The following is a 24,397-nucleotide window of genomic DNA, read 5'->3' as shown; positions in this document are numbered from 1 at the left end:
CTGGGATTTGCAGACTGAGCGCCACCCACTCTGCACGCGCCCAGAGGCAGTCCTCCTTTCCCTTCTAGAAGGAGGTGTCTTGACGGAGTCCGGCCACCGGTCTTCGTGGAGCCATGCACAGTGGCACTATTTCCTTCTCTCTGCGTGTGTCTGGACGGAGCCGGCTCACTCTGCACATGCCCAGAAGCACTCCCCCCGCGGCCGGTCCCTGAAGGGCAGCAGGGCGGCTTCGAGGCGCCCTTCCGCGCTCTGCACATGCCCAGAGTCTCCCCATCGCAGCTCGGGCGGCCTCCTCAGTCCCAGGCTGCGGTGCTGCTCCCCCGCCCGCCGCCGGTCACATGGCCGCCGCCCTGCAGCCGCGCTCGGATGCCCTAATCCGGCGCCAGCCTGGGAGTGAGCCGCGACGGAGCCGGCCGAGGAGGAGCCTCATCACCTGGCGGCCGCGGGGGCTGAGCCGAACCTCCTGCAGCCCCGCCGCCGCCTGCCATGGTAAGCGGCGTGGGTCTTGCTTGCTTGCAAGAAGCGGAGTCACTCCGGAGCCGGGCCGGGCCGGCGTCGCCCCCGCCGCGCCGAGGCGGCCAGCCGGGAGGGAGGCTCTCCTTCTTGCTGGCGTCACGTCCCGGGCCCTTTGCTTTGCGATGCCAGCTCCCTCCGCCTATTCCTGAATCCGAATCCGAATCCGGATTGCTGGCATCGCTTGCCTTCTTGAATGCGGCTACTACGACTTGGTGCTTCTCAGCACCCCGGGGTGGATGTCTCCTCACGGGGCAGGCGCCAGCGCGCGTTGTGCTCCGACCCAGGGGTCAGACAGGCCCCTGCCCCGCTGGCCTGCAGAGCTGAGCTCGGAAATGGGGCCGGGGGTTTCTAGCTCACCTCATCGACGCCTGGTAAACGCTGCAAGGGGCAGATGTAGCTTCGTATCACCCCCGAGATGCCGGGGAAGATGCGGGCCTTATATTATGAGCCCCAAGCAAGCAGGAGGGGACTCTGAGCACACGCAGAGTGCCTTCCTTGCATGCAGAAGGTCCCATGTTCAGTCCCTGGCGGCAGCTCCAGGTAAGGCTGGGAAAGACCCCTGCCTGAAACCTTGGAAAGCTGCTGCCAGTCCATGTAGATGATGCTGAGCGAGAGCTGCTGCCAGTCAGAGTAGACAAAACTGAGCTTGGTGGGCCAAGGGTTTGAGTCAGTGTAAGGTCAGGGCCTATGATCCCACCCAAAAGATGGGTCTGCTATCTCCAGCAGGGTTGTGATGGGTGAGCCCCAAGATCATCCTGCCGAGTGCTGTGCAAGTTCAGTATAAATGCCAGGCCCGCCATGAATAACATGTAACCTTATTTAACAGAAGCAAATCACTTAGAATAAGGATTGCTATTCTTTGTTCATGTACCTGGTTCCCTTTGGGCTCTGTGCCAAAGGCAGGACTTGGTTTTCGAAGCCTAAAACAACCTCTGCTTGATTCTTGGGCCTGGTGAAGGCAAAGTGTGCCGTCGAGTTGGAGTCAACTCGTGGCGCCCACAGAGCCCTGGGGTTGTCTTTGGTAGCATACAGGAGTGGTTGACCATGGCCTCCTCCCGCACAGTACGAGATGATGCCTTTCAGCACCTTCCTAGATCGCTGCTGCCCGATAGAGGTGTTTCCCCTAGTCTGGGAAACATGCCAGTGGGGATACGAACCGGCAACCTCTGGCTTGCTGGTTGTCATTTCCCTAGCCATGCCCTAAAGGAGAAGGTCCCTTGAGAAGAAGCAATTTCAGGATGCAATTAATTAGGAAGGAACAACATCCAGCGAAAGGGAGACCTTTCAAACTTTGTTCACTGCCTGGCTTGGGGGACTTATAGCTGGAGTGAAATTGACCAGCTCACTTTCGGTTTTGCTTTGGGAATTTTGTAGGCAAGGTGAAATTGACCGGATATTTTTTCCCTTTTCAATGCTCGTGTTCTAGCATTATTTTCCTCTCTAAGGCAACAATTATTTTCCTCTATAAGGCTGATTGAGACCAGCGGGGGCTGGTGACTGGGTGGGCAACAAGCTGGGCAGGTGACGGGTGGTGCCAATGACGGTGGGCGGAGCTGCTAGTGGGGCAGTGATGGATTAACCCTAAAGGTAAAGGCTGCCATCAAGTTGATTTCGACTCCTGGTGCCCACAGAGCCCGGTGGTTTCCTTCTGGTAGAATACAGGAGGGGCTGACCATGGCCTCCTCCCGCACAGTCTGAGATGATGCCTTTCAGCATCTTCCTATATTGCTGCTGCCTGATAGAGGTGTTTCCCATAGTCTGGGGGACATACCAGCAGGGATTCGAACCAGCAACCTGGTTCACCTTCCTCCCCCACCCCCAATTCAATTTTTATTAATTTTAACAACCGTAATATTATCATTCATTACAAATACACACAAAAAGGTGGACTTCCCGCTCACATTTCTTCGTGAATCATCAACTATAAAATTTACCCTTGCTATAATAATAATTCAAAACATAAATTCAAACCCTTACAAACATAATTAATCTAACCAACCTGCGCTTTTTACTAAATTTCAAACCCTGCTGTCAAGTCCATAGTAGGAAAGTAATTCTTTAGATACAACAAGAATGGTTTCCAATCTTCTTTAAAACATTCCAAGTTTTGATCTCTTAATAGTGCTGTAAGTTTTGCCATCTCCGCATATTCCAAAATTTTTATCAGCCAGTCTTCTTTTGAAGGCAGTTCACTAGACTTCCATTTCTGTGCATATATAATTCTAGCCGCCGTGGAGGCATACATAAAAAATGTTAAGTTTCCTGGTTCACCTTCCTGATGAGGCTTGGCTGCGGCATCTGGGGCTCTTTAGCTTGGAAAAGAGGTGACTAAGGGAGACATGATCGAGGTGTATAAGATTATGCATGGACTGGAGAGGGTGGACAGAGAGAAATTTCCCTCCCTCTCTCGCAAGATGAGAACCAGAGGCCACCCCATGAAACTGAAGGTTGGGAAATTTAGGACTGACTAGAGGAAATCCTTTTTTGCACAGCGCACAATTAATCTGTGGGATTCTTTGCCATGGGATGTGATCGCCACCAGCTTGGATGGCTTTCAAAGGAGCTTAGATTCATGGTGGACAGGTCTTATGTCAATGGCTACTAGTTTGGTGGCTACAGGCCACCTCCAGCCTCAGAGGCAAGATGCCTCTGAGTCCCAGTTGCAGGGGAGTCACAGCAGGAGAGAGGGCATGCACAGATCTCCTGCCTGTGGGCTCTCCAGAGGCATCTGGTGGGCCACAGTGTGAAACAGGTTGCTGGATTAGATGGGCCCCCTTGGGCCTGATCCAGCTGGTCCGTTCTGATGTTCTTAACCTCTTGCTCCCTAGGCAAGTTACTTCCCTGCTGTGCCATTAGGTGGCTATTCTTGGACCTGGGGTATCCCCAAATTCTAGTCTTGTGGAAAAGAAAAAAAAAAAGGGGGGGGAGAACAACTTTCTGGAGAGGAGAGCTGGTCTTGTGGTAGCCAGCATGACTTGTTCCCTTAGCTAAGCAGGGTCTGCCCTAGTTTGCATCTGAATGGGAGACTTGATGTGTGAGCCCTGGAAGAGATTCCCCTCAGGGGATGAAGCTGCTCTGGGAAGAGCAGAAGGTTCCAAGTTCTCTCCCTGGCAGCATCTCCAAGAGAGGGCTGAGAGAGAAGCTGCTGCCAGTCTGTGAAGACAATACTGAGCCAGAAAGACCAATGGTCTGACTCAGTATATGGCAGCTTCCTAGGTTCCTACTCTCTGCTTTCTCCACACAATGCATAATTTAATATCAGAATTCCCTGGTTGTTTCCCTCTACAAACTAAAAATACCCACCACTCCCCATTTTCCATACTCACAACAACCCTGCGAGGTAGGTGAGAGTGCCTGGCCATGGTCACCCTGTGTGCTTTGTGGGGATTTGAACTTGAGTCTCCCTGGTCCTCCTTGTCCAACACTGTAACCCCGGGTTGCACAGCTTTGGCCCTCCTGCCGATGTTGAACTACAGCCCCCATACTATTGGCCGCTGTGTCTGGGGATGATGGGGGCTGTAGTCTCCAAACAGCGAAAGGGCCACAGTTCTGCAGCCCTGCTCTAACCACTATACCACACTGTGTGGGAGGAGACCCTGTACTCCCAAAGGGCCAGAGATGCTGCCTGGTCACGTTGCTCTTTGACAAACTCGCTTTCCGGTAGCAGGAAACCCTTCAGTCAAGCCAGCTGCTTCCTGTGTTGGGTAGGCCATCTGGACGCCAAATGTGTTTAGCAGGTGGCCAGCAGCTCCCGAAACTCGGGACAACATGCCCACCTGTCCTGGCAGTGCATTTCAACACTCTCCTCCCGACACTCCCAAATTCTGTGCACTGGGCCAAACGGGGTACATGTTGAGTATCCCTGATCCAAACTGCTTGGGACCAGAAGTGTTCCGGATTTGGGACTTTTCCGGGTTTGGGAATATTTGCATACTGTAATGAGATTATCTTGGGCATGGGATCCAAGTCTAAACACGAAAGGTTGCTGTACACTCTGTGTGTGTGTGTGTGTGTGTGTGTGTGTGTGTGTGTGTGTGTGTATATATAAAATTTAGGTTTTATTTAAAGTATAAAAACAAATCAGCATTGAATTTCCGATAACGGCAGGTAGCTGTAAATGTCAAGAAAACTAATTGTGAGAAAGTTTTCAACGCAATAATGTTTCCGGATTTTGGAGCATTCCGGATTTTGGATGTCTGGATTAGGGATACTCAACCTGTACCTTTTGCTCTGTGCAATTCCTCCATCTTCCAGGTTCTTTTGTTTGCCAGACGCTCACTCTGAGCTGTCTAGCAAGGAGGGCTTCGCACTTTAATCAGTAGAGCATCTGCTTTGCGTGCAGAAGGTCCCAGGTTCGCTCCCTGCTATCTCCAGGTAGATCTGAGAAAGACGCCTGCCTGAAACCTTGGAGTGCTGCTGCCAGCCTGTGTCGACAGTACTGAGCTGGAAGGATTGTGGGTCTGACTCAGTATACGGCAGCTTCCATTTAGGGGACGAGGCCATAAACTCAGTGCTGGACCATCTGCTTGGCATGCAAAAGGTCCCAGGTTCCATCCCTGGCAGCATCTCCAGGTAGGGCTGGGAGAGATGCCTGCCTGAAACCTTGGACTGCCGCTGCCAGTCCGTGTAGGCAATATCTAGCTGGATGGACCAAGGGTCTGACTCAGTATAAAGGAGTTCAGTGTAGACGATCCAGAGCTAAAAGACTCCTGCGTGAAACCTCCGAGCTCAGCTGGGGCTTTGCTTACATTCTTAATTAATTATTATTAATGATCAAATGTGTATATCCGAGCCCCTCCTGTGCAACACTGCTTGGGGTGGGGCTCGATACGAGAAAATGAAATCAATACGAGAAAAGGAATACGATACAAGAAAATGAAATCAACCCCGAAAGCAGCCTAACAAAAGCTTGAACAGCGCGCTGATTTATTTAAATGCAACCCGTCAGTGAAATGGCACACCATCCGTGAAAAATGCCAGGACGTTTGCTCCCCGTTGAACGCATTCTGTAATTCTAGAAGCTTCTTGATTACTTGACTTCCTACTGAATAAACGGGCCGGATACCTCTATTAGAGTTGCCTGAGAATAATAATATTTGCATCTGGCGTTCATGGGAGGCAATGAACAGGAAAGCAAATCCGCAACTTTGCTTTTTCAGGCGGAAGTTGGCAGTGTCCAGGGTGGTTGTCAGTAGCTAGTTTTCACCCCCTTTTGCGTTTGTGGCACCGTTCAGCAGCCGGGCTGTTTAGCTTTTGTGCTCTTGACAAGACCTCATTGGAGCATGTGCAAAGTGTGCTCCCCTTTTAATTCCTGGGCCCGCAATGTAGCATTTCGGGAGTGGGTTTGCAGAGGTGAGGGATGTGCCAAACCCCGGCTGGAGTTCTAGTGTTTTAGAAATGTAGTACTATCTTCTGTGAAATATGAGAAGAGACGCATACCTTGCGTCCTGTTTTCTCTGCTGTGAATTGCATGAGTGTTATCTGGTCGATGACCGTGAAAAAGGCACCTCTCTTATCTATCTAGCACTGTCTGGCTGTGGTTAGTCAGCGTTAAGTGCAGTGCACTCTACATCCTCAGAGACACTGTTTTTGCTTTTTTGCAACTGTGAGAGCCTTGCATTCCAAATGGTGTAGGGGAGAGCTCTGACTTGGATGAAGGTTTGCTGAGGAAGCTGCTATATACTGAGTTAGACCCTTGGTCTATCTAGCTCAGTATTGTCTTCACAGGCTGGCAGCAGCTTCTCCAAGGTTGCAGGCAAGAATCTCTCTCAGCCCTCTCTTGGAGATGCTGCCAGGGAGGGAAGTTGAAATCTTCTGCTCTTCCCAAATTGGCCTGATTATCCACTTTGGGGAATATCTTCAAGTGCTCACACTTCTAGTCTCCCATTCATATTACAACCAGGGTAGACCCTGCTTAGCAAAGGGGACAAGTCATGCTGGCTACCACCAGACCAGCTCTCCTCTCTTTCATATGAGGCAGGTCCAATCCCAGGCAGCCTCTCCAAGTTGGGCAGGGAAAGACGCCTGCTTGGAACCTTGGAGAGACGCTGCCAGTCAGGGAAGACAATACTGAGCTGGATGGACTAGTGCTCAGACTCAATAGGAGGCAGCACCCTCCTGTGTCCCTCTGCCTGCTTCCCCCTTGACAGAAACCCTTTGCTGCATGTTCTCTTCCAAAGTGGCTGCCTTAAGGCCGGGTCTGAGCAAGTGCGTGCAGTGCTGGGGTGTGGCCATGCAAATAAAAACCACTGGTTCCCCCCCTCCGCTTACCCCCTCCCTTTAATTCACAAGCCCTGTAGCAAAATATTCCATTTGCAGTCCAAGTCCCACACCAGAGTGGGAAATGGCTTCGTCCGTCTCCGAGCCAGAGGACGAGCAAAAGGTACCGTACAGAACCAGTGGGCGAGGTGGGGAAGAAAGGCTGGATTTCTGGCTCAGAATGGACACCCGTTCCTTTAAGGGCTTTGGGACAGGGAGATGTTCTGCTGGGCCAGGGTGGGGGTGCAGAATTTTCTGTCCAGTTCAGTGACGGCCTCCGAGTTGGATGGTAGCCCCATTATTGTCAGGGGAGACAGCTAGGAGCGGGGTCCCCTAGCAGAGCACTGATTTTATTTATTTTATTTTTGATTGTTAGATATATATACCACCTTTCATTAAAAACAACTCCAAGGCGGTTTATAAAAGTTTAAAAAAATGTACTAAAAATGACAGTTAAAAGTATCAAGCTAAAAATATGACAACAAATTGGATTTAAAATATATAAAATGCAAACATGAAAACTCTTCATTTCTTGGGTTCCTGACAGAGAGAGGAACTTGGTTTCTGAGCCCGTTCTAAGAGCAGTGACTCCTAGTGTGACCAGGTGGAATAAAAGGGACGTTAGCAGGGGCAGAGCTCACCTTCAATGGCGCAGCGGGGACATGCTTGACGAACAAGCAGAAGGATGCCGGTTCAAATCCCCGCTGGTACTATAATGGGGCAGCAGCGATAGAGGAAGATGCTGAAAGGCATCCTCTCATACTGCGCAGGAGATGGCAATGGTCAGCCCCTCCTGTATTCTACCAAAGACAGCCACAGGGCTCCTCTGGGTGCCACGAGTCAACACTGACTTGACCTTTAGCAGGTGCAGACTTTCACATCTGCGCCTGAGATGCGTCCATTTGCAAAATTGCCACTACTGCCTTCTTTCCCCCCATTTGCTTTAAAAAAAACCCTCCCGCCCCCCATCCCGCCAATTTGGGAAATATATCTATGGATGAGTAACAGATTCAGAGACACCTTGGCTCAAATCCATAAAAGCTTCTGCTGTGCAAAAAGTGTTAACCTGGAAAGTGCTCTTTGTTGTTTCTGTGGACGTATGTGCGTACATGACCCCTCTGGAACTGTCTTCTAACACTGCACCTTCAGAAGCCACACCATTGCCTGGGCGAAAGGCCTCCTATGGCCTCAAACCTCTTGGGCTTCTGTTGAATGAATCAATTTGTGCACCATTTCGGAGCCTGCTTTGTGCTGCGCCCAGAGTCAATGTACTCCTTTGCTTGAGGGCACAAAAGCATCTGCATCAGGGAATCACACACACACACACACACACACACACACACACACACACACACACCACCTCTCCCTGATTACACCCCGAGGGACTATCTGCCTTTGGTAATAGCATCCGTAGCACCGCGAATTGCTAAACTGCAGCAAATCCTGTCGATCCCTGACGGATTTCAGGAATGTCTCTGTTCCGGAAACTGGCAGGCCCACAGATTTTAGCCACGGGGACCATCTCGGGGGACGAAGGCTCATCGTGATTTTTGGCAAGGTCTACTCTATTAGAGACAGGAAGGAGAACATCAGAACAGCCTTGCTGGATCAGGTCCAAGGGCTTTTTAGTCCAGCATCCTGTTTCACCCAGTGGCCCACCGGATGCCTTTGAGAAGCCCACGGGCAAGAGGGGAGGGCAGGCCCTCTCTCCTGCTGTGGCTCCCCTGCAACTGGGCTAGACAGCTGAACTAGATGGGCCTCCTTGGGCCTGATCCAGCAGGGCTGCTCTTATGGACTTTGCAGATAGACTGCGTCTGAACCTGGAGGACCTATTCAAAGGGTGAAACTCAGGAGGGCCAAGGAGTGGACCTGTGCGAAGGGAAAGGAGCAGGGCAGGGCCCAAGGGGCACTGAAGGAGAGATTCTCATCAGCGGAGGCTTGGAAGTGAGGACTAGAAACTTCAGAAGCCTTGCAGAGAGGGGGAGCTGTGGAAACTGGGACTGCGACGGGGTTGGTCCAAAGCAGGAAAGACTCAGTGATCTCTTCAAGGGCAGAGCGGCCCAGCCTGGAGGAATGCATGGAGCCGGGGATGTAGCAATTATGCAGACATAATGAGCCATATTGATTAGGACTGACGAGCAAAGCCCTGTTCCAGATGGTGCAGGGCTGCTGGCAGGGCGGTGGGGGGGAGCCACCCTGACCCGATTCTGGCCTTGCTCCACCCTGCAGTTGCTTGGCGGGCAGAGGAAGGTCCCCGGTTCCCTCCCTGGCCACATCTCCAGGTGGGGCTGGGAAAGATCCTTGTCTCAGATCTTGGAGAGATCTTGCCTGCGAGAGGGAATCCCTGATGTTGTGGACTACAGCTCCCAGAATCCCTCGCTGCAGTGGGTTTTGGCTGAGGATGCTGGGAGTTGTAGTCAAAAGCATCTGGGGTTTTCTGTTAGAGGGAACTTGAGTGGGGTCTATTCCATTTTCATTCTGTTGGGAGCAAAAAAACCAAAACAAAGCCCCAAAATGAATATGATGAATATTTATATACCACCATTCAACAAAAGTTGTATTGATTGATTGATGGATTGATTGATTAAGTGCCGTCAAGTCAGTGTCGACTCTTAGCGACCAAACAGACAGATTCTCTCCAGGCTGATCTGTCTTCCACTTGGCCTTTTAGGCTTCTCTCAGTGGTGCCTTCATGGCTGTCGTCATCGAGTCCGTCCACCTTGATGCTGGTCGTCCTCTTCTCTTCCCTTCAACGTTTCCCAGCATTATGGACTTTTTGAGGGAGCTGGGTCTTCATAGGAACATAGGAAGCTGCCATATACTGAGTCAGACTCTTGGTCTATCTAGCTCAGTATTGCCTTCACAGACTGGCAGCGGCTTCTCCAAGGTTGCAGGCCAAAATCTTCTTTGCATAATGTTTCCAAAGTAGGATAGTTTGGGCCTGGTCATTTGTGCCTCGAGTGAGAATTCTGGACTGATTTGTTCTGTGATCCATTGGTTTGTTTTCCTGGCTGTCCACGGTCTCCTCAAAAGTCTTCTCCAGCACCAAAGTTCAAAAGCGTCAATGCTCTTTCTACCTTGTTCTTTACATTTGCAGTTTACATACATAGCTATAAACAAACAAACAAATAAAATAAAAATAATTAAAGTAAAGTAAAGTAAAGTAAAGTAAAGTAAAGTAAAATGGTTGCCTGTCCCCAAAGGGCTCTCAGTCTTAAAAAGAAACATAAGACAGACACCAGCAACAGCCACTGGAGGGATGCTGTGCTGGGGATCGAGAGGGCCAGGTGCTCTCCCCCTGCTAAATGTAAGAGAACTACCACTTTAAAAAGGTGCCTCTTTGCTCAGTTACCAGAGGACAGCAACAGCAACAACAATAATAGAATAAATTGTATTATGCCTCACACTTGTGCATAAGTGAGCGGGGGGATATAGGCGTGCCTAAAAGTATGTAACTCAGCTCCTGCCCCTATATGGCTGTCTCTAGAGTCCTTGCCTGGTGTCAAGACAGTGGTTCGTGGGTCTGTTCATGATGGGCAGACCTCTCCTCTGGACCCAAATGTGTGCGTTTGGGCCCCCGCCAACATTTTCACCCCTGTCACTTGAGGTCTCTTCTCTTTTGTCATTTGCTGTCTCAGGGGCTACTAGTCCGGTGGCTACTACGGGCCGCCTCCAGCCTCCGAGGCAAGATGCCTCTGAATCCCCGTTGCAGGGGAGCCACAGCAGGAGAGAGGACCTGCCTTCACCTCTTGCCTGTGGGCTTCTCAGGGGCATCTGGTGGGCCACTTCAAGAAACAGGATGCTGGACTAGATGGGCCGCCTTGGGCCAGATCCGGCAGGGCTCTTCTCCTCTTCTTTATCTTCTGGTTTCTCTCCCTCTGCTCCCTCTGGCCTCATCCTTCCCACCCCTCTCCTTGCCTCTCATCACACGCCCTGCCCTGCAGGCAGCAGAGGCGGAAGGGACCTTGGCAGCCCACGTGGAGGATGGCAGGCAGACCCAGCCCTGTGCAGCCGAGACGCCCGTGGCTGGTGCCCCGAGAGACGGGGCCGATCCGTGCCTCCTGGGCCGGCCCCCGGAAGAGCCTGCTCGGATTCCCAGGGAGCAGGCCGTAAGGACGTGGTGCATGGCCTTTCCTCTGTGGACGCCACCCCGAGCTCCCCAGGGGTCAGATCTGGGTTCTTCCTCCTGGGGTGTGTCACTCCCTATCAGCTGTCCTTTATCTGGGTTTTGAACAGTCGGCACCCAACGAAGGTTGGTGCAATTGATGTGAATTCAGTTCGTCCCTGGGTCCGCCTTAAGCCAATCAAACAGACACAGTGGGAATCAATTAGAGGCTTGGTTTAATGCTCTGCAGAAGCAGGTAGACAATGGGGCTCACGCTCCACATTGAATACAAATTGGTTATAGGTGCATCTTACATTTATACAGACAATCTGAATGATGCTGACATAGTATACGTGCCAGTAAAATGGTGGACTAAGTATCTAGTACGCATGCGAATGATTCATTGTTCATCTGGTGATCACTCCTTATTTGGTTACATCCTGTTTTATTAACTTGTCAGCAAAGAACGGTGAGAACCAAGTTTCTTTAGATACAATTTAGTGGAGAGAGATAATCATGTGAGGCCGTGTCCTTGAGCTGGCCTGAGCTGGGCTGGGGTTGCTTTAAGTTAGAATTAGGTTTTCTAAGCAAACTTGGAGATGCTTTGGTATTCTAAGTAAAATGTAGTTACTTTGGTTTTAAAACACATCACAAGGATCGACTGTGGTTTGGGTGGACGAGGCGACCCCAAGGTGGCATGACCAGGCCAAGCAAGCTGTTCTTCTATTGTTGAGATAGGTCTTGTGGTCACGAGCAGGGGTGGGTCTCCTTTGCTAAGCAGGGCTGGTCTTGGTTCTCATTTGGATGGGCGGCTCCATGTGGGCGGTGTAAGATATTCCCCTTAGAGGATGGGGCTGTTAGCTAGGGTTGCCAGATTCGAACTTCCCGTATCCGGGCGGCCTAATTTGCATGTTCTACCAATTCTGCGGCAACGGATTTGCATTTTGTTTATTTATTTATTTGGCCGGTGTGTATACTTTCCCCCTCCTTCTCTGCCCTCATAGGAACATACAGACATCGGAAGCTGCCATATACTGAGTCAGAACCTTGGTCTATCTAGCTCAGTATTGTCTTCCCAGGCTGTCAGTGGTTTCTCCAAGGTTGCAGGCAGGAGTCTCTCTCAGCCCTATCTTGGAGATGCTGCCAGGGAGGGAACTGGGAACCTTCAGCTCTTCCCAGAGCGGCTCCATCCCTTAAAGGGAATCTCTTCCAGTGCTCACACTTCTAGTCTCCCATTCATATGCAACCAGGATGGACCCTGCTTAGCTAAGAGGACAAGTAAAATTGTAAAATCTGGGCAATCCGAGCAGTGCATTTGAAATCCGTGTAAATCCGGGTGGAATCTAGCAGCCAAGTGGAGGAGCCAAAATCCAGGAGTTACCCTAAATTCCGAGGGACATGGCAACCCTACCCGTAGCTTAGTGCTAGAGCATCTGTGTTGCATGCTGGCCTCAGGTTCACTCACTGACAGCATCTCCAGGATAAGGCTGGGAGAGACTCCTGCCTGAAACCTTGGAGAGATGCTGCCAGTCAGTGTAGGCAGTGCTGAGCTAGACGGACCAAGGGTCTGACTCAGTATATGGCAGCTTCCTATACATCCCTAAATTGCTGCACAGACTGGACCGAGAGGAGCTGGACCTTGCTCCCGACAACCCCACGCCTTCCACCCGTCTCTCTGCTGATCCGTGTTTACTTCTCTTTGCCGGTTCTCTTCCCCGCAGATCAAGTACTTGCTGAAGGAGGACTCAGAGGAGGCTGAGCTCGTTCAGTTCCTCAAGGAGTGTCCTTCCGAGGAGGGCTTCAGTCTCGTGCGGCCAGTGGAGGCTCAGAAGGTCGAAAGCCTGGGCTGCCAAGAGCCCGAGATGTTCTCCAGCGTGGCCAGGCCTCCTGCTCACAAGGGGTTGGAGGAGAAGGAGCAGAAGACCTTCCACTGTCCCCAACCCCTCCACTTCCAGCCGCAGCACATGGCTGCCCCCACGCCCCCCAGCCCTTCCCGTCCCAGAAGCCCTTGGGGCAGGCTTGATCCGTACGAGTCTGATGAGGTAAGGCCTCCTCGCCCACCTCTCTTTTCTCCCTACTCTGTCTCGATCTCCGTCTCCCACCCCTCTCAGGCTTCTGGACGGTGGGATGGCATGGACCCAATCCCTGAGGTGGGCCTTTCCCAACGTTTGAGCCCCTGTCCAAGGGGGCGGCCGGTGTAGGGTTGTTGGCATCCCACTGCCTGAATAAGGGTCACGAAACAGAGGGAGGATGCAGGAGTGATGGGGAACCTGAGTGCTCTGTGTGTGTCTTAACCACGTTCAGCTTACACTGGTTACATCTCAGATGGCTTCTCCTCTGCTTATTGAGATAACCAGGGTTAGCTCAACTGCGGCGGGGGGTGACGCCATTTTGTTTTCTAGAAAGAGAAGCTTCGTTAGCCAGTCAAAACAGGTTTCACACACGCGCACTATCTAGTCGTCATTCCTTGCCTGATTTTCAGGAGAGCTGGTCTTGTGGTCGCAAGCATGACTTGTCCCCTTAGCTAAGCAAGTTCTGCCCTGGTTGCATCTGAATGGGAGTCTAGAAGTGTGAGCACTATAAGATATTCATCTCAGGGGATGGAGCCACTTTGGGAAGAGCATACAAGTTCCCTGCCTGGCAGCATCTCCACGAGAGGGCTGAGAGAGATTCCTGCCTGCAACCTGGGAGAAGCGGCTGCCAGTCTGTGAAGACAATACTGAGCTAGATAGACCAATGGTCTGACTCAGTATATGGCAGCTTCCTATGTTCCTATGTTCCGTGATCCAGATACCTGGAGAATGCAATTCTGGCCAGATAGATAATATTTAAAATAACCTTCTCCCCATGTAAGAAATGCTTGACTAACAAGCAGAAGGTTGCCGGTTTGAATCCTCGCTGGTACTATATTGGGCAGCAGCAATTTAGGAAGGTGCTGAAAGGCATCATCTCATACTGCGTGGGAGGAAGCAATGGTCAACCCCTCCTGTATTCTACCCAAAGAAAACCACAAGGCTCTGTTGGTGCCAGGAGTCGAAATGGACTTGACGGCACACTTTACTTTTCTCCCCAAGGAAAAGCCTGCTCTTGAGAGATCCTTTCCCCAAGCCCTGTGATTCCCCCCCGCAAACAAGCCCACTTTCTCTCACCTCCTCTTTCTCTCTCCCCCCTGCCCCAAAAACCTCTCTCTCTCTCTCTCTCTCTCTCTCTCTCTCTCTCTCTCTCTCTCTCAGGACGATAAAGAGTACGTGGGTTTTGCTACACTCCCCAATCAAATCCATCGGAAGTCAGTGAAGAAAGGGTTTGACTTTACCCTCATGGTTGCAGGTATCAGGATCAGTGGACCTGGTGGTGTGTGTGTGTGGTGTCTTGTGGTAGCAAGCATGACTTGTCCCCTTTGCTAAGCAGGGTCCATCCTGGTTGCATATGAAAGGGAGACTAGAAGTGTGAGCACTGGAAGAGATTCCCCTCAGAGGATAATGGAGCCACTCTGGGAAGAGCAGAAGGATCCAAGTTCCCTCCCTGGCAGCAGCATCTCCAAGATAGGGCTGGGAGAGAGACTCCTGCCTGCAACCTTGGAGAAGCCGCTGCCAGTCTGTGTAGGCAATCCTGAGCTAGGTGGACCAAGGTTCTGACTCAGTATATGGCAGCTTCCTATGTTGTGTGTGTATGTGTGTGTGTGTGGTATTAGAGGAAGCTTCTCATTCCTTTTCCCTTCATACACATGGACAGGAACATTTCGGCCAGGGAACTGAACCATTACATATTTGCATTCCGTTCTGGTCCAGTTTCATCAATATTTTTTTAACTCTCCAGTTCAGATGCTTTTGAACAGCTTGGAACCAGACACTCTGAACCAGTGGAGATTCATTTCATACAGAATAATAATATCAAACTCTTTGGCTTGCAGTGTAACTTTTTAATGTCACTCCATCAGACAAATACTATAACTATTTAACTTGAGGGCAGGGGCGGTGGGAATCATTTTAAAACAGTTGTTGAACTTTGTGTTCTTCGTAATCTTCCCATATGGACCTATAGCCTAAGCTGGGGTTGGCCGAGAACTAGAAACTTGGAGGCTGCTTTTTAACTACACTTCCATGAATCTTAGTGCCTGTTTAAACTAGAAGATGATTACATTATTTTTGAACCGCAGATATGTGAATATTGGACCCGCGGATAACAAGGTCCACCTGTATACTTTGTCCAAAAATATTATTGGACATGTGTATGCCCTCCATTGCTTCTCTTTTCCATTTTTCCTCCACAAAGTCTGTTTCTTAAGGATCCAGCTTTCCACTGAATTACATTTACCATTTTCCTCTTTATTTTTACAGGAGAGTCTGGACTGGGGAAATCCACTCTGGTGAAGAGCCTCTTTCTCACAGATTTGTACAAGGATCGCAATCTCTTAAATTCAGAAGGTAAGGCTGTTCTTCTGTACCATCAAACAGGACAGACCAAAGGAAGTCCTTTCTTCCTATAAGGTATATTTAACCTGTGGAATTCACTGCCACAAGAATATAAAAACAGCCCTGTTCGATCAGGCCCAAGGCCTATCTAGTCCAGCGTCCTGTTGTTTGTGGTCCATCAAGTGGTCCATCAGGTGCCTCTGGGCAGCCCACAAGCAGGAGGTGTAGGCATGCCCCTTTTCTTGCTACGCTCCCGTGCAACTGGTATCTGGAGGCATCCTGCCTCTGAACCCAGAGGTAGCCCATTGCCATCAAGACTAGTAGCCATTGACAGACCTGTCATCTATGAATTCATTTAATCCCCTTTTAATGCCATCCAAGCCAGTGGCCAGCACGACACCCTGTGGCAGAGAATTCCACAGATTTAATTCTGCGCTGTGTGAAAAAAATACTTCCTTTTGTTGGTTCTACGTTTCCTGGCCGTCAGTTTCATGGGATCACCTCTGGTCCTATAGTAGTGTGCGCAAAAAAGAAATCTCTCTCTCTCTCTCTCTCTCTCTCTCTCTCTCTCTCTCTGTGTCTCTCCACCACGCATAATTTTATTAACCTCCGTCATGTCACTGTTTCCCCCTGAAACTAAAAAGCCCCCGATGTGGTAGCCTTGCCGAGGGAATTGCTCTAGACCCCTGTCCATCTTGGTGGCCCTCTTTTGCACCTTTCCCAAGATGTGGGGTGTGTGGCTGACCCCTGTCAGAAACAGGATACTGGGCTAGATGGACCCCCCCTGGGTCCGATTCAGCAAGGTAGTTCTCAAGCCCAGCTAAGAGGCAGTCTGCGGTGCTTGGCCTCCGATAATGCATACCTTCTTCTCTCCCCTAAATCCCTGTCTCCTTCCCCTCCTGTCTAGAGAGGATCATCCAGACGGTGGAGATCACCAAGCATGTGGTGGACATTGAGGAGAAAGGCGTGAAGCTGCACCTGACCATTGTGGACACGCCGGGCTTTGGGGACGCCGTCAACAATACCGAGTGGTATGCCTCCTTGGAGAGAGCGGAGGGAATTGTGCTCTGGTAGCTTTAAAGGCAGAGCTGCGGGGAAGGAGATCCGTGGGGAGGGAATCCCATTAGGGCCGTGTCTGCTGGGCCGATTTGACCTCTGGATGGAGGCCAAGTGGGGGATAAAAATAATCTGCTGGAGACACAGGCCAGCTGGAGGGAGAGGCAGGTAAATCCTGCTCTGCGAGCAGAGAAGTGAAATGGCCATCTTCTTTTTCTGGGAGGCTCGGACAGGCCCTCTGCTCTTTGGTGGGCAGTCTGCAGGCCACCCAAAGTGCCCCCTCTGCCGAATTCTGCCCATGCAGAGGTTACTTCTCTAAATAGTGCCATATATGTTCCTTGTGCTTTACAAGGCATGAGAGGATAGCGCTCTGCCCTGAGGAACTTACATTCGGGAACTCAGCAAATTAAAGCTTTTATGCTTATTATTATAATAAGATAATAATAAAAAATAATAAGAGAGCTGGTCTGATGGTAGCAAGCATGACTTGTCCCCTTAGCTAAGCAGGGTCTGCTCTGGTTGCATATGAATGGGACGTCACATGTGAGCACTGTAAGATATTCCCCTCAGGGGATAATGGGGCCGCTCTGGGAAGAGCAGAAGGTTCCCAGTCCCCTCCCTGGCAGCATCTCCAAGAGAGGGCTGAGAGAGATTCCTGCCTGCAACCTTGGAGAAGCCTCTGCCAGTCTGTGAAGACAATACTGAGCTAGATAGACCAATGGTCTGACTCAGTATATGGCATGCTCTTCCCAGAGCGGCTCCATCCCCTGAAGGGAATATCTAACAGTGCTCACACTTCTAGTCTCCCATTCAAATTCAAACCAGGGTGGAACCTGCTTAGCTCTGCTCTCTAACCCCTGTTCCATTTCCTCCCCAGCTGGAGGCCTGTGGCCGACTACGTAGACGAGCAGTTTGAACAGTATTTCCGGGATGAAAGCGGACTGAACCGGAAGAACATTCTGGACAACTGGGTCCATTGCTGTCTCTACTTCATCTCGCCCTTTGGACATGGGTACGAGGAGGAGACCCGGCCGCGTCCAGGCCTGTCTTTGCTCCCAGATAGTCAGCTGGGGGGGGATGAATGCTCGTGCTGATTTTTGACAAGGACTACACCCCTAGAGAAGGGAAAGAAGTGATAGCTTTGCAAGACTTTCCGCTTTTGGTGTGTTCACCGTGTTTTGTTGCCCTGTCCATCAGGCCTGCAATAGCCCAAATTTGCCAGTTTTCAAAGCTTTTAGAAATTTTTAAACGGCCAAAACGACTATACAATTTTATTGAGGTCAGAGTAATGGCTGTGAAAATGGGCAGGCAAGTTCTCTAAAGATGATTCCATGGAGAAAATAGAACAGTTGATTCATGGTTACTCCCTTTCTTCTGTGTAAAAAGGACTGCAGTGAACTACAATTCCCAGGCAGAACTACAATTCCCAGGCAGAACTACAATTCCCTGAGTTCTTGTGTTGAGGTGGATCAGAAGTCCAATGAAGGAATGTCATCATAAGTCATTGCAGACCAGTTCAATCCATCCCCCACACGGTGGCCCGAGAGATATTACCATAATTTTGTGAGAATAAAATGTGAGAGAGCCAATGTGGTGTAGGGGTTACAGTGTCGGACTAGCTTAGGGAGTCCTATCTTCAAATCCTGACTCAGCTATAATATTTAATGGGTGATCTTGGACCAGACAGTTGCTCTCCGCATAGCCTGCCTTGCTGGGTTGTTGTGAGGATGTAAAGGGCGGGCTCTTTGGAGCTCTTTGGAGGATGGACATTATAGCTGTGCATATTATATTGCTACTACTGCCATTGTGAACCACTTAATGGCTCAGCGGGGAAATGGCTTGACTAGCAAGCCATAGGTTGCCAGTTTGAATCCCCACTGGTATGTTTCCTAGACTATGTGAGGGCACTATGGGAAACACCTCTATCGGGCAGCAGCAATCTAGAAAGATGCTGGAAGGCATCATTTCATACTGCGCAGGAGGAGGCAATGGTCAACCCTTCCTGTATTCTACCAAAGACAACCACAGGGCTCTGTGGGCGCCAGGAGTCGACACCGACGCGACGGCACAACTTTCCCTTTTACTGCCATTGTATGTACCTGAATCCAAGACTAGTTTCCCCCCCAAGTTCTGTGATATTAGAAATCGAGGGGTTACCTTAAATCCAGATTCCGATTGATTGATTGATTGATTAAGTGCTGTCAAGTCAGTGTCGACTCTTCCTTATAGGTAAATAAAGGTATAACCTCTGTTTAACCTCTGATTTTTTAAGGGGGTCATCTTAAATCCAGAGTCTCCTCTTTGGGTGAATACAGTCCTACTGGTTAAGATAACATAAGAACAGCCGTGCTGGATCAGGCCCAAAGCCTGTATAGTCCTGTTTCGCACAGTGGCCCACCGGATGATGATCATCATCATCATCATCACCATCACATTTTATATCCCGCTCTTCCTCCAAGGAGCCCAGAGTGGTGTACGACATACTTGAGTTCCTCTTTCACAACCACCCTGCAAAGTAGGCTAGGCTGAGAGAGAAGTGACTGGCCCAGAGTCACCCAGCTAGTCTCATGGCTGAATGGGGATTTGAACTCGGGTCTCCCCGGTCCTAGTCCCGCACTCTAACCACTACACCAAGCTGGCTCCACCACGGATGACTCTGGGAAGCCCACAGGCAGGAGATGAAGGCCTGCCCTCTCTCTTGCTGTTGCTCCCCTGCAACGGGGATTCAGAGGCATCTTGCCTCGGAGGCTGGGGGTGGATGAAAGGTAGTAATAAGAAGACACCATTGGGTCTTTTAAATGAAATTGCAATATGTTTGCCTAGCAGTCCAGCACCTCCTACTCACAGGATCTTTACTACTCAGATCCTCACGGCCATGTGGGGAAACAGTCTTGAGATTTGCAGATGTGCCTCTGTTGTGTCTCCGGGCAGGCTGCGACCTCTGGACGTCGAATTCATGAAAGCACTCCATCAGCATGTGAATATCGTCCCTGTCCTGGCCAAAGCTGACACCCTGATGCGCTCTGAGGTGGACCAGATGAAAAACAAGGTGAAGGGCCCGGGGAGAGAGGTGGTTCAGTGCTTCCTGCTTCACCGAGTGATGAGCAGATCAAAAAGCAGCAGTCCTCGAGGGTTGCCTCTCCCGTCCCACCATGGCTAGGTGCAACCCGAGATCTGTTTTCGTCGAATAACCCGATCTGCAAAGTGCCTTCTCTGTTGCACCTTGCAAATGGGATGGACAAGGAAGTGTATTGATTATTTATTATTATTTATTTATTCAATTTCTATTCAATATTACCGATTTATATCCATCCCCCCCCCCACAAATGCTAGGGTCACCACATTCTGGCTCTCCAAATTAGGGCACCCTAATTTGCACATTATGTAAATTGGCTTGCAAATAATTTACATACTCTGCAAATTAACAGCTGAACTTTCCAGTTATTATTATTACATTTATATTTATGTATTTATTTATTTATATTCAATTTCTATACCGCCCTTCCAAAAATGGCTCAGGGCAGTTTACACAGAGAAATAATACATAAATAAGATGGATCTCTGCCCCAAAGGGCTCACAGTCTAAAATGAAACACAAGATAGACACCAGCAACAGCCACTAGAAAGGTACTGTGCTGGGGGTGGACAGGGCCAGTTGCTCTCCCCCTGCTAAATAAAAGATAATCACCACGTTAAAAGGTGCCTCTTTGCCAAGTTAGCACGGGCTAGTCATCTGGCCATATAAAAACCATTTCTAAAAACCCCTGAAAACAAAGTGGTGTGATGTATGTACAAGAAAAAAATCCCAAGCAGAAAACAAAATTCGAACCGTACCATTTTAAACGGCAGAAACACAGCAGTATTTAAACATGCCCATTTAATAGCCTCCTCAGATTTCAGAATCTCCACGACAATTAACTCCAATGGACTCCAAATAGCTTCCTCTTAAACTGAAGGCCTTAACAGCAAAAACGACTAGCCTCTCTGTGAGATGTTGATTTGTTTCTTGCACTAGGAAAGCCAGCTTTTCTTTTACATTTGAATTCCTGCAGACGGGTACTTCCATCATACCTAGCGACATCTCTTTTCTCCCCGCACGGCCCTTTCATTTTATTTTATTTCATTTCATTTTTTGACTTCATGTCCACCTTGAAGAAGAGTTCTGGTGAACACTAAAGCTTGCACATTAAAGGTGCAATTTTTCATCCTCCCAGTTACATTATTTCTTCACTATTCTCATATGGAACGACAGGGTTGAGTTTAGTTTTAAGCACTGTTCTCATTTTGTATGACGCTGCCGAGTGGGTCAGAGGCAGCATGAGAGAATTCTCCATCTGCACGCCCGGCCTCTTCCAGGTTCAGCATTCATTCATTCATTCTTTTTCTGTGTGAACTTCTGTTGTTGTTGAAAAGCAGTATATAAATATTGGTGATAATTATAGTACTTGGCAAACATACTAACATCCAGCAGATGTTAGGTGGCCTTCAGCGTGTAGGAAATGTAGGATGAAGTCATGGCCGAGTTCTGTCAATTACAGGTCGGTATGTTTCTCCCTTTGCCCCAGATCCGTCATGAAATTGAACAATTTGGGATCCGGATCTACCAGTTTCCTGACTGTGATTCAGATGAAGATGAGGATTTTAAGCTGCAAGATCAGGCACTTAAGGTGAGGAGGGACGGAAGGGGGTACTGGTGATGGGATACCCCACGTTGTTCATTACACACTGTCCATGTTCCTACAATCAAAGAAGTTAGTCCCAGGAATGGCCAGATAAGACCCAGAGCCATGCATGCACTGAAAACCACGTGTGTGTCAGTCGGAGAGGAGAGCTGGTCTGGTGGTAGCAAGCACGACGTGTCCCCTTAGCTAGGCAGGGTCCGTCCTGGTTGCATCTGAATGGGAGACTTGATGTGTGAGCACTGTAAGATATTCCCCTTAGGGGATGGATGGGGCCGCTCTGGGAAGAGCAGAAGGTTCCAAGTTCCCTCCCTGGCAGCATCTCCAAGATCGGGCTGAGAGAGATTCCTGCCTGCAACCTCGGAGAAGCCGCTGCCAGTCTGTGAAGACAATACTGAGCTAGATAGACCAAGGGTCTGACTCAGTATATGGCAGCTTCCGATGTTCCTATGAAATTCCATTCAGAGGACTGGGAGTAGTTGGATGTGCTGCACCAAGCCACCGTACATAGATGATGAGCTCTGTAAGAGAAGATGTTCCCAGGGGTAGAGCATCGGCTTGGCACACAGAAAGTCCCAGGTTCAGTCCCTGGCAGCATCTTCAGGTAGGGCTGGGAGAGACTCCTGGCTGAAACTCTGGAGAGCCGCTGCCAGTCCGTGTAGACACAGCTGAGCTAGATGGACCAAGGGTCTGACTCGGTGGAAGGCAGGAGGTTCCTAAGTTGACTTGACACTGCCCAATGCCATTCCCACCCTAGTATTCCATACAGCACCTTGTGCTCTGTCGATACCCAGCCCATGCCAAGCACGGCGGAAGTAGCTGCCCTGTTGCTGATAGCGCCGTTCTCTTGCAGGAGAGCATCCCTTTCGCTGTGATCGGTAGCAACACGGTGGTGGAGGCCAAAGGCAGACGGGTCCGTGGGAGGCTTTATCCTTGGGGCATTGTGGAAGGTAACCTTGGCCTCCATCTGGGGGTCGGTTTGCGTCACTCTGTGTCAATGCCTGCAGAGGGAACGTGGGTAGGGCCCATGGGTCGCCACTAGCTGGTCTGTGCAGCAGACTGCCTAGAGGAATATTCCCCCCTCCCCACACCTCAGTCTATATTCCTGGATTGGATTATATCCTTCAGGGCTTTAAGAAAAGGGGAGAAAAACGCTCGTCTTTTCAGAGCATCTCTTCACTGTTTATCTGTTGTTGATATCTGGAGGGTTTGGACCGTTGACCTTTCTGACGTGTGTGACTATGGGACTTGGAGTTCCTCAGGATCTTGTTTTAGCGAGCGTATATTAAGTCATCACGATTACACTGGATTTATATTTTATAAATATAAACTAACCCTGCTAACTTGGCAAAGAGGCACCTTTTAACGTGGTGATTCTCTTGATTGAGCAGGGGGAGAGTAACTGGCCCTATCCACCCCCAGCACAGAACCTCCAGTGACTGCTGCTGGTGTCTGTCTGATGTTGCTTTTTAGCTTGTGAGCCCTTTGGGGACAGGGAGCCATCTTATTTGTTTGTTATTTCTCTTTGTAAACCGCCCTGAGCCATTTTTGGAAGGGCGGTATAGAAATCGAATTGATGATGATGATGATGATCATAACAGCAACAACATTGACAATAAAATTCTGGCATCCCAGGTCCTTGGGATGGACTCGATGTCTGGATAAAACAAACCAGTCAATAACACCTGTCTGACTGTGTAAACAAGAAATAATAATAATAATCTGTTTTAATTTTGTGAGCCGCCCTCAAGCAGTAGAGTCCTAGAGAGACAGGGCAAAGATATTGTAAGTAAGTAAATAAATAAATAGATACAGGGTGTGAAATACTAGCGGGGTTCGCATGACCACAAACTGGGTAAGACACTGGTCCTAGCCAATTTCGGGAGCTGGGCGTGCTCTTTCTGTGCTTTTCCTGACTACTTTATTTGGAAGCGGGAGACGGAATCTGGGCAGGGTACACTTGTCCTATCCAGCGGGTGCCTGACAGTTTATTTATGTATTTATGTATTTATTTATTTATGTTTACACTTATACCCCGCTCTTCCTCCGAGGAGCTCAGAGTGGTGTACATGGTTATTTTTATCCTCACAACAACCCTGTGAGGTAGGTTAGGTTCAGAAAGACATGACTGACCCAGAGTCACCCAGTGAGTTTTGTGGCTGAATGGGGATTCGAACTCGGGTATTCCCAGTCCTAGCCCACTTCTCTCTCAGCCGAACCTACTTCACAGGGTTGTTGTGAGGAGAAACTTAAGTATGCAGTACACCGCTCTGGGCTCCTTGGAGGAAGAGCGGGATGTAAAATAATAATAATAATAATAATAATAATAATAATAATAATAATAATAATAATAATGATAATAATAATAATAGACCGATAACCTGCCTGCCAACCATGTTCAAATTATTAACTGGAATAATAGCAGATGAAGTGATGCAACACTTATTAACTAACAAACAGCTTCCAGTTGAACAGAAAAGAAATTGCCCGAACACCAGAGGCACAAAAGACCAGCTGCTGATTGACAAAATGATTTTAGAAAATTGCAAGAGAAGAAAAACCAATCTAAGTGTTGCATGGATTGACTACAAGAAAGCCTTCGATTCATTGCCTCACACATGGATACTAAAATGTATAGAAACAACTGGTGTCAGCAAAAACATTCAGATATTTATAAAAAAAAGCAATGAGCATGTGGAGTACACAGTTAACAATCAATGGCAAGACACTTGGACAGGTTAGCATTAGAAGAGGCATTTTCCAAGGGGACTCACTATCCCCTCTGTTGTTTGTAATTGCCATGACCCCACTTTCACAAATACTAAACAAAACAGGCCTGGGATACCAAACATCTAAAACATCCAGTAAAATCAACCATCTGCTGTACATGGACGATCTGAAGTTGTATGGAAAGTCCCAGTCAGAAATCGAATCACTGCTAAACACTGTCCGTATATTCAGTAGCGATGTAGCAATGGAGTTTGGACTAGACAAGTGTGCTGCATTAATAATGAACAGAGGGAAAATAACAAAAACAGAAGGAATAGAACTGCCCAATGGAAGCAAGATCAAGAACCTGGAAGAGAAAGAACATTACAAATACTTGGGCATTCTCCAGGCTGATAACATCGCACACACTGAAGTTAAAAGAAAAATTGGAAGTGAATACATCAGGAGAGTTAGAAAAATCCTCAAGTCCAAACTCAATGGCGGGAACACCATACAAGCCATAAACACCTGGGCTATACCTGTTATCAGCTACACTGCAGGAATAATAGACTGGACCCAGGCAGAGCTAGAGACGCTGGATCGTAAGACCAGGAAAATCATGACCATCAATCATGCTCTGCACCCCCACAGTGATGTAGATA

The 24,397-nt window shown here is 49.2% G+C and overlaps 1 protein-coding gene across 6 annotated transcripts in view; it reads left to right on the top strand.

Annotated features, from left to right (window-relative positions):
- Positions 1-215: 215 nt before the first annotated feature.
- Positions 216-24,397, top strand: part of LOC128336040 (septin-4-like) — a 49,239-nt gene continuing 25,057 nt past the window's right edge. For all 6 annotated transcript variants that reach the window (XR_008311818.1, XR_008311819.1, XM_053275148.1 and 3 more), the window contains exons 1-9: positions 216-489; positions 12,601-12,921; positions 14,113-14,206; positions 15,217-15,303; positions 16,199-16,322; positions 17,225-17,359; positions 19,279-19,396; positions 20,913-21,014; positions 21,880-21,976. Coding sequence is in view for 4 of the 6 variants with exons in the window: in XM_053275148.1 (XP_053131123.1) it covers positions 487-489; positions 12,601-12,921; positions 14,113-14,206; positions 15,217-15,303; positions 16,199-16,322; positions 17,225-17,359; positions 19,279-19,396; positions 20,913-21,014; positions 21,880-21,976 (1,081 nt within the window). In the remaining 2 variants the exon portion in view is untranslated. The remainder of the gene's footprint in view (positions 490-12,600; positions 12,922-14,112; positions 14,207-15,216; positions 15,304-16,198; positions 16,323-17,224; positions 17,360-19,278; positions 19,397-20,912; positions 21,015-21,879; positions 21,977-24,397) is intronic.

The sequence above is a fragment of the Hemicordylus capensis genome, chromosome 12, assembly GCF_027244095.1.
Source record: "Hemicordylus capensis ecotype Gifberg chromosome 12, rHemCap1.1.pri, whole genome shotgun sequence".
Classification (NCBI taxonomy): domain Eukaryota; kingdom Metazoa; phylum Chordata; class Lepidosauria; order Squamata; family Cordylidae; genus Hemicordylus; species Hemicordylus capensis.
Note: the sequence above shows the minus strand (reverse complement) of the source record. Positions and strands in the feature narration are given on the sequence as shown.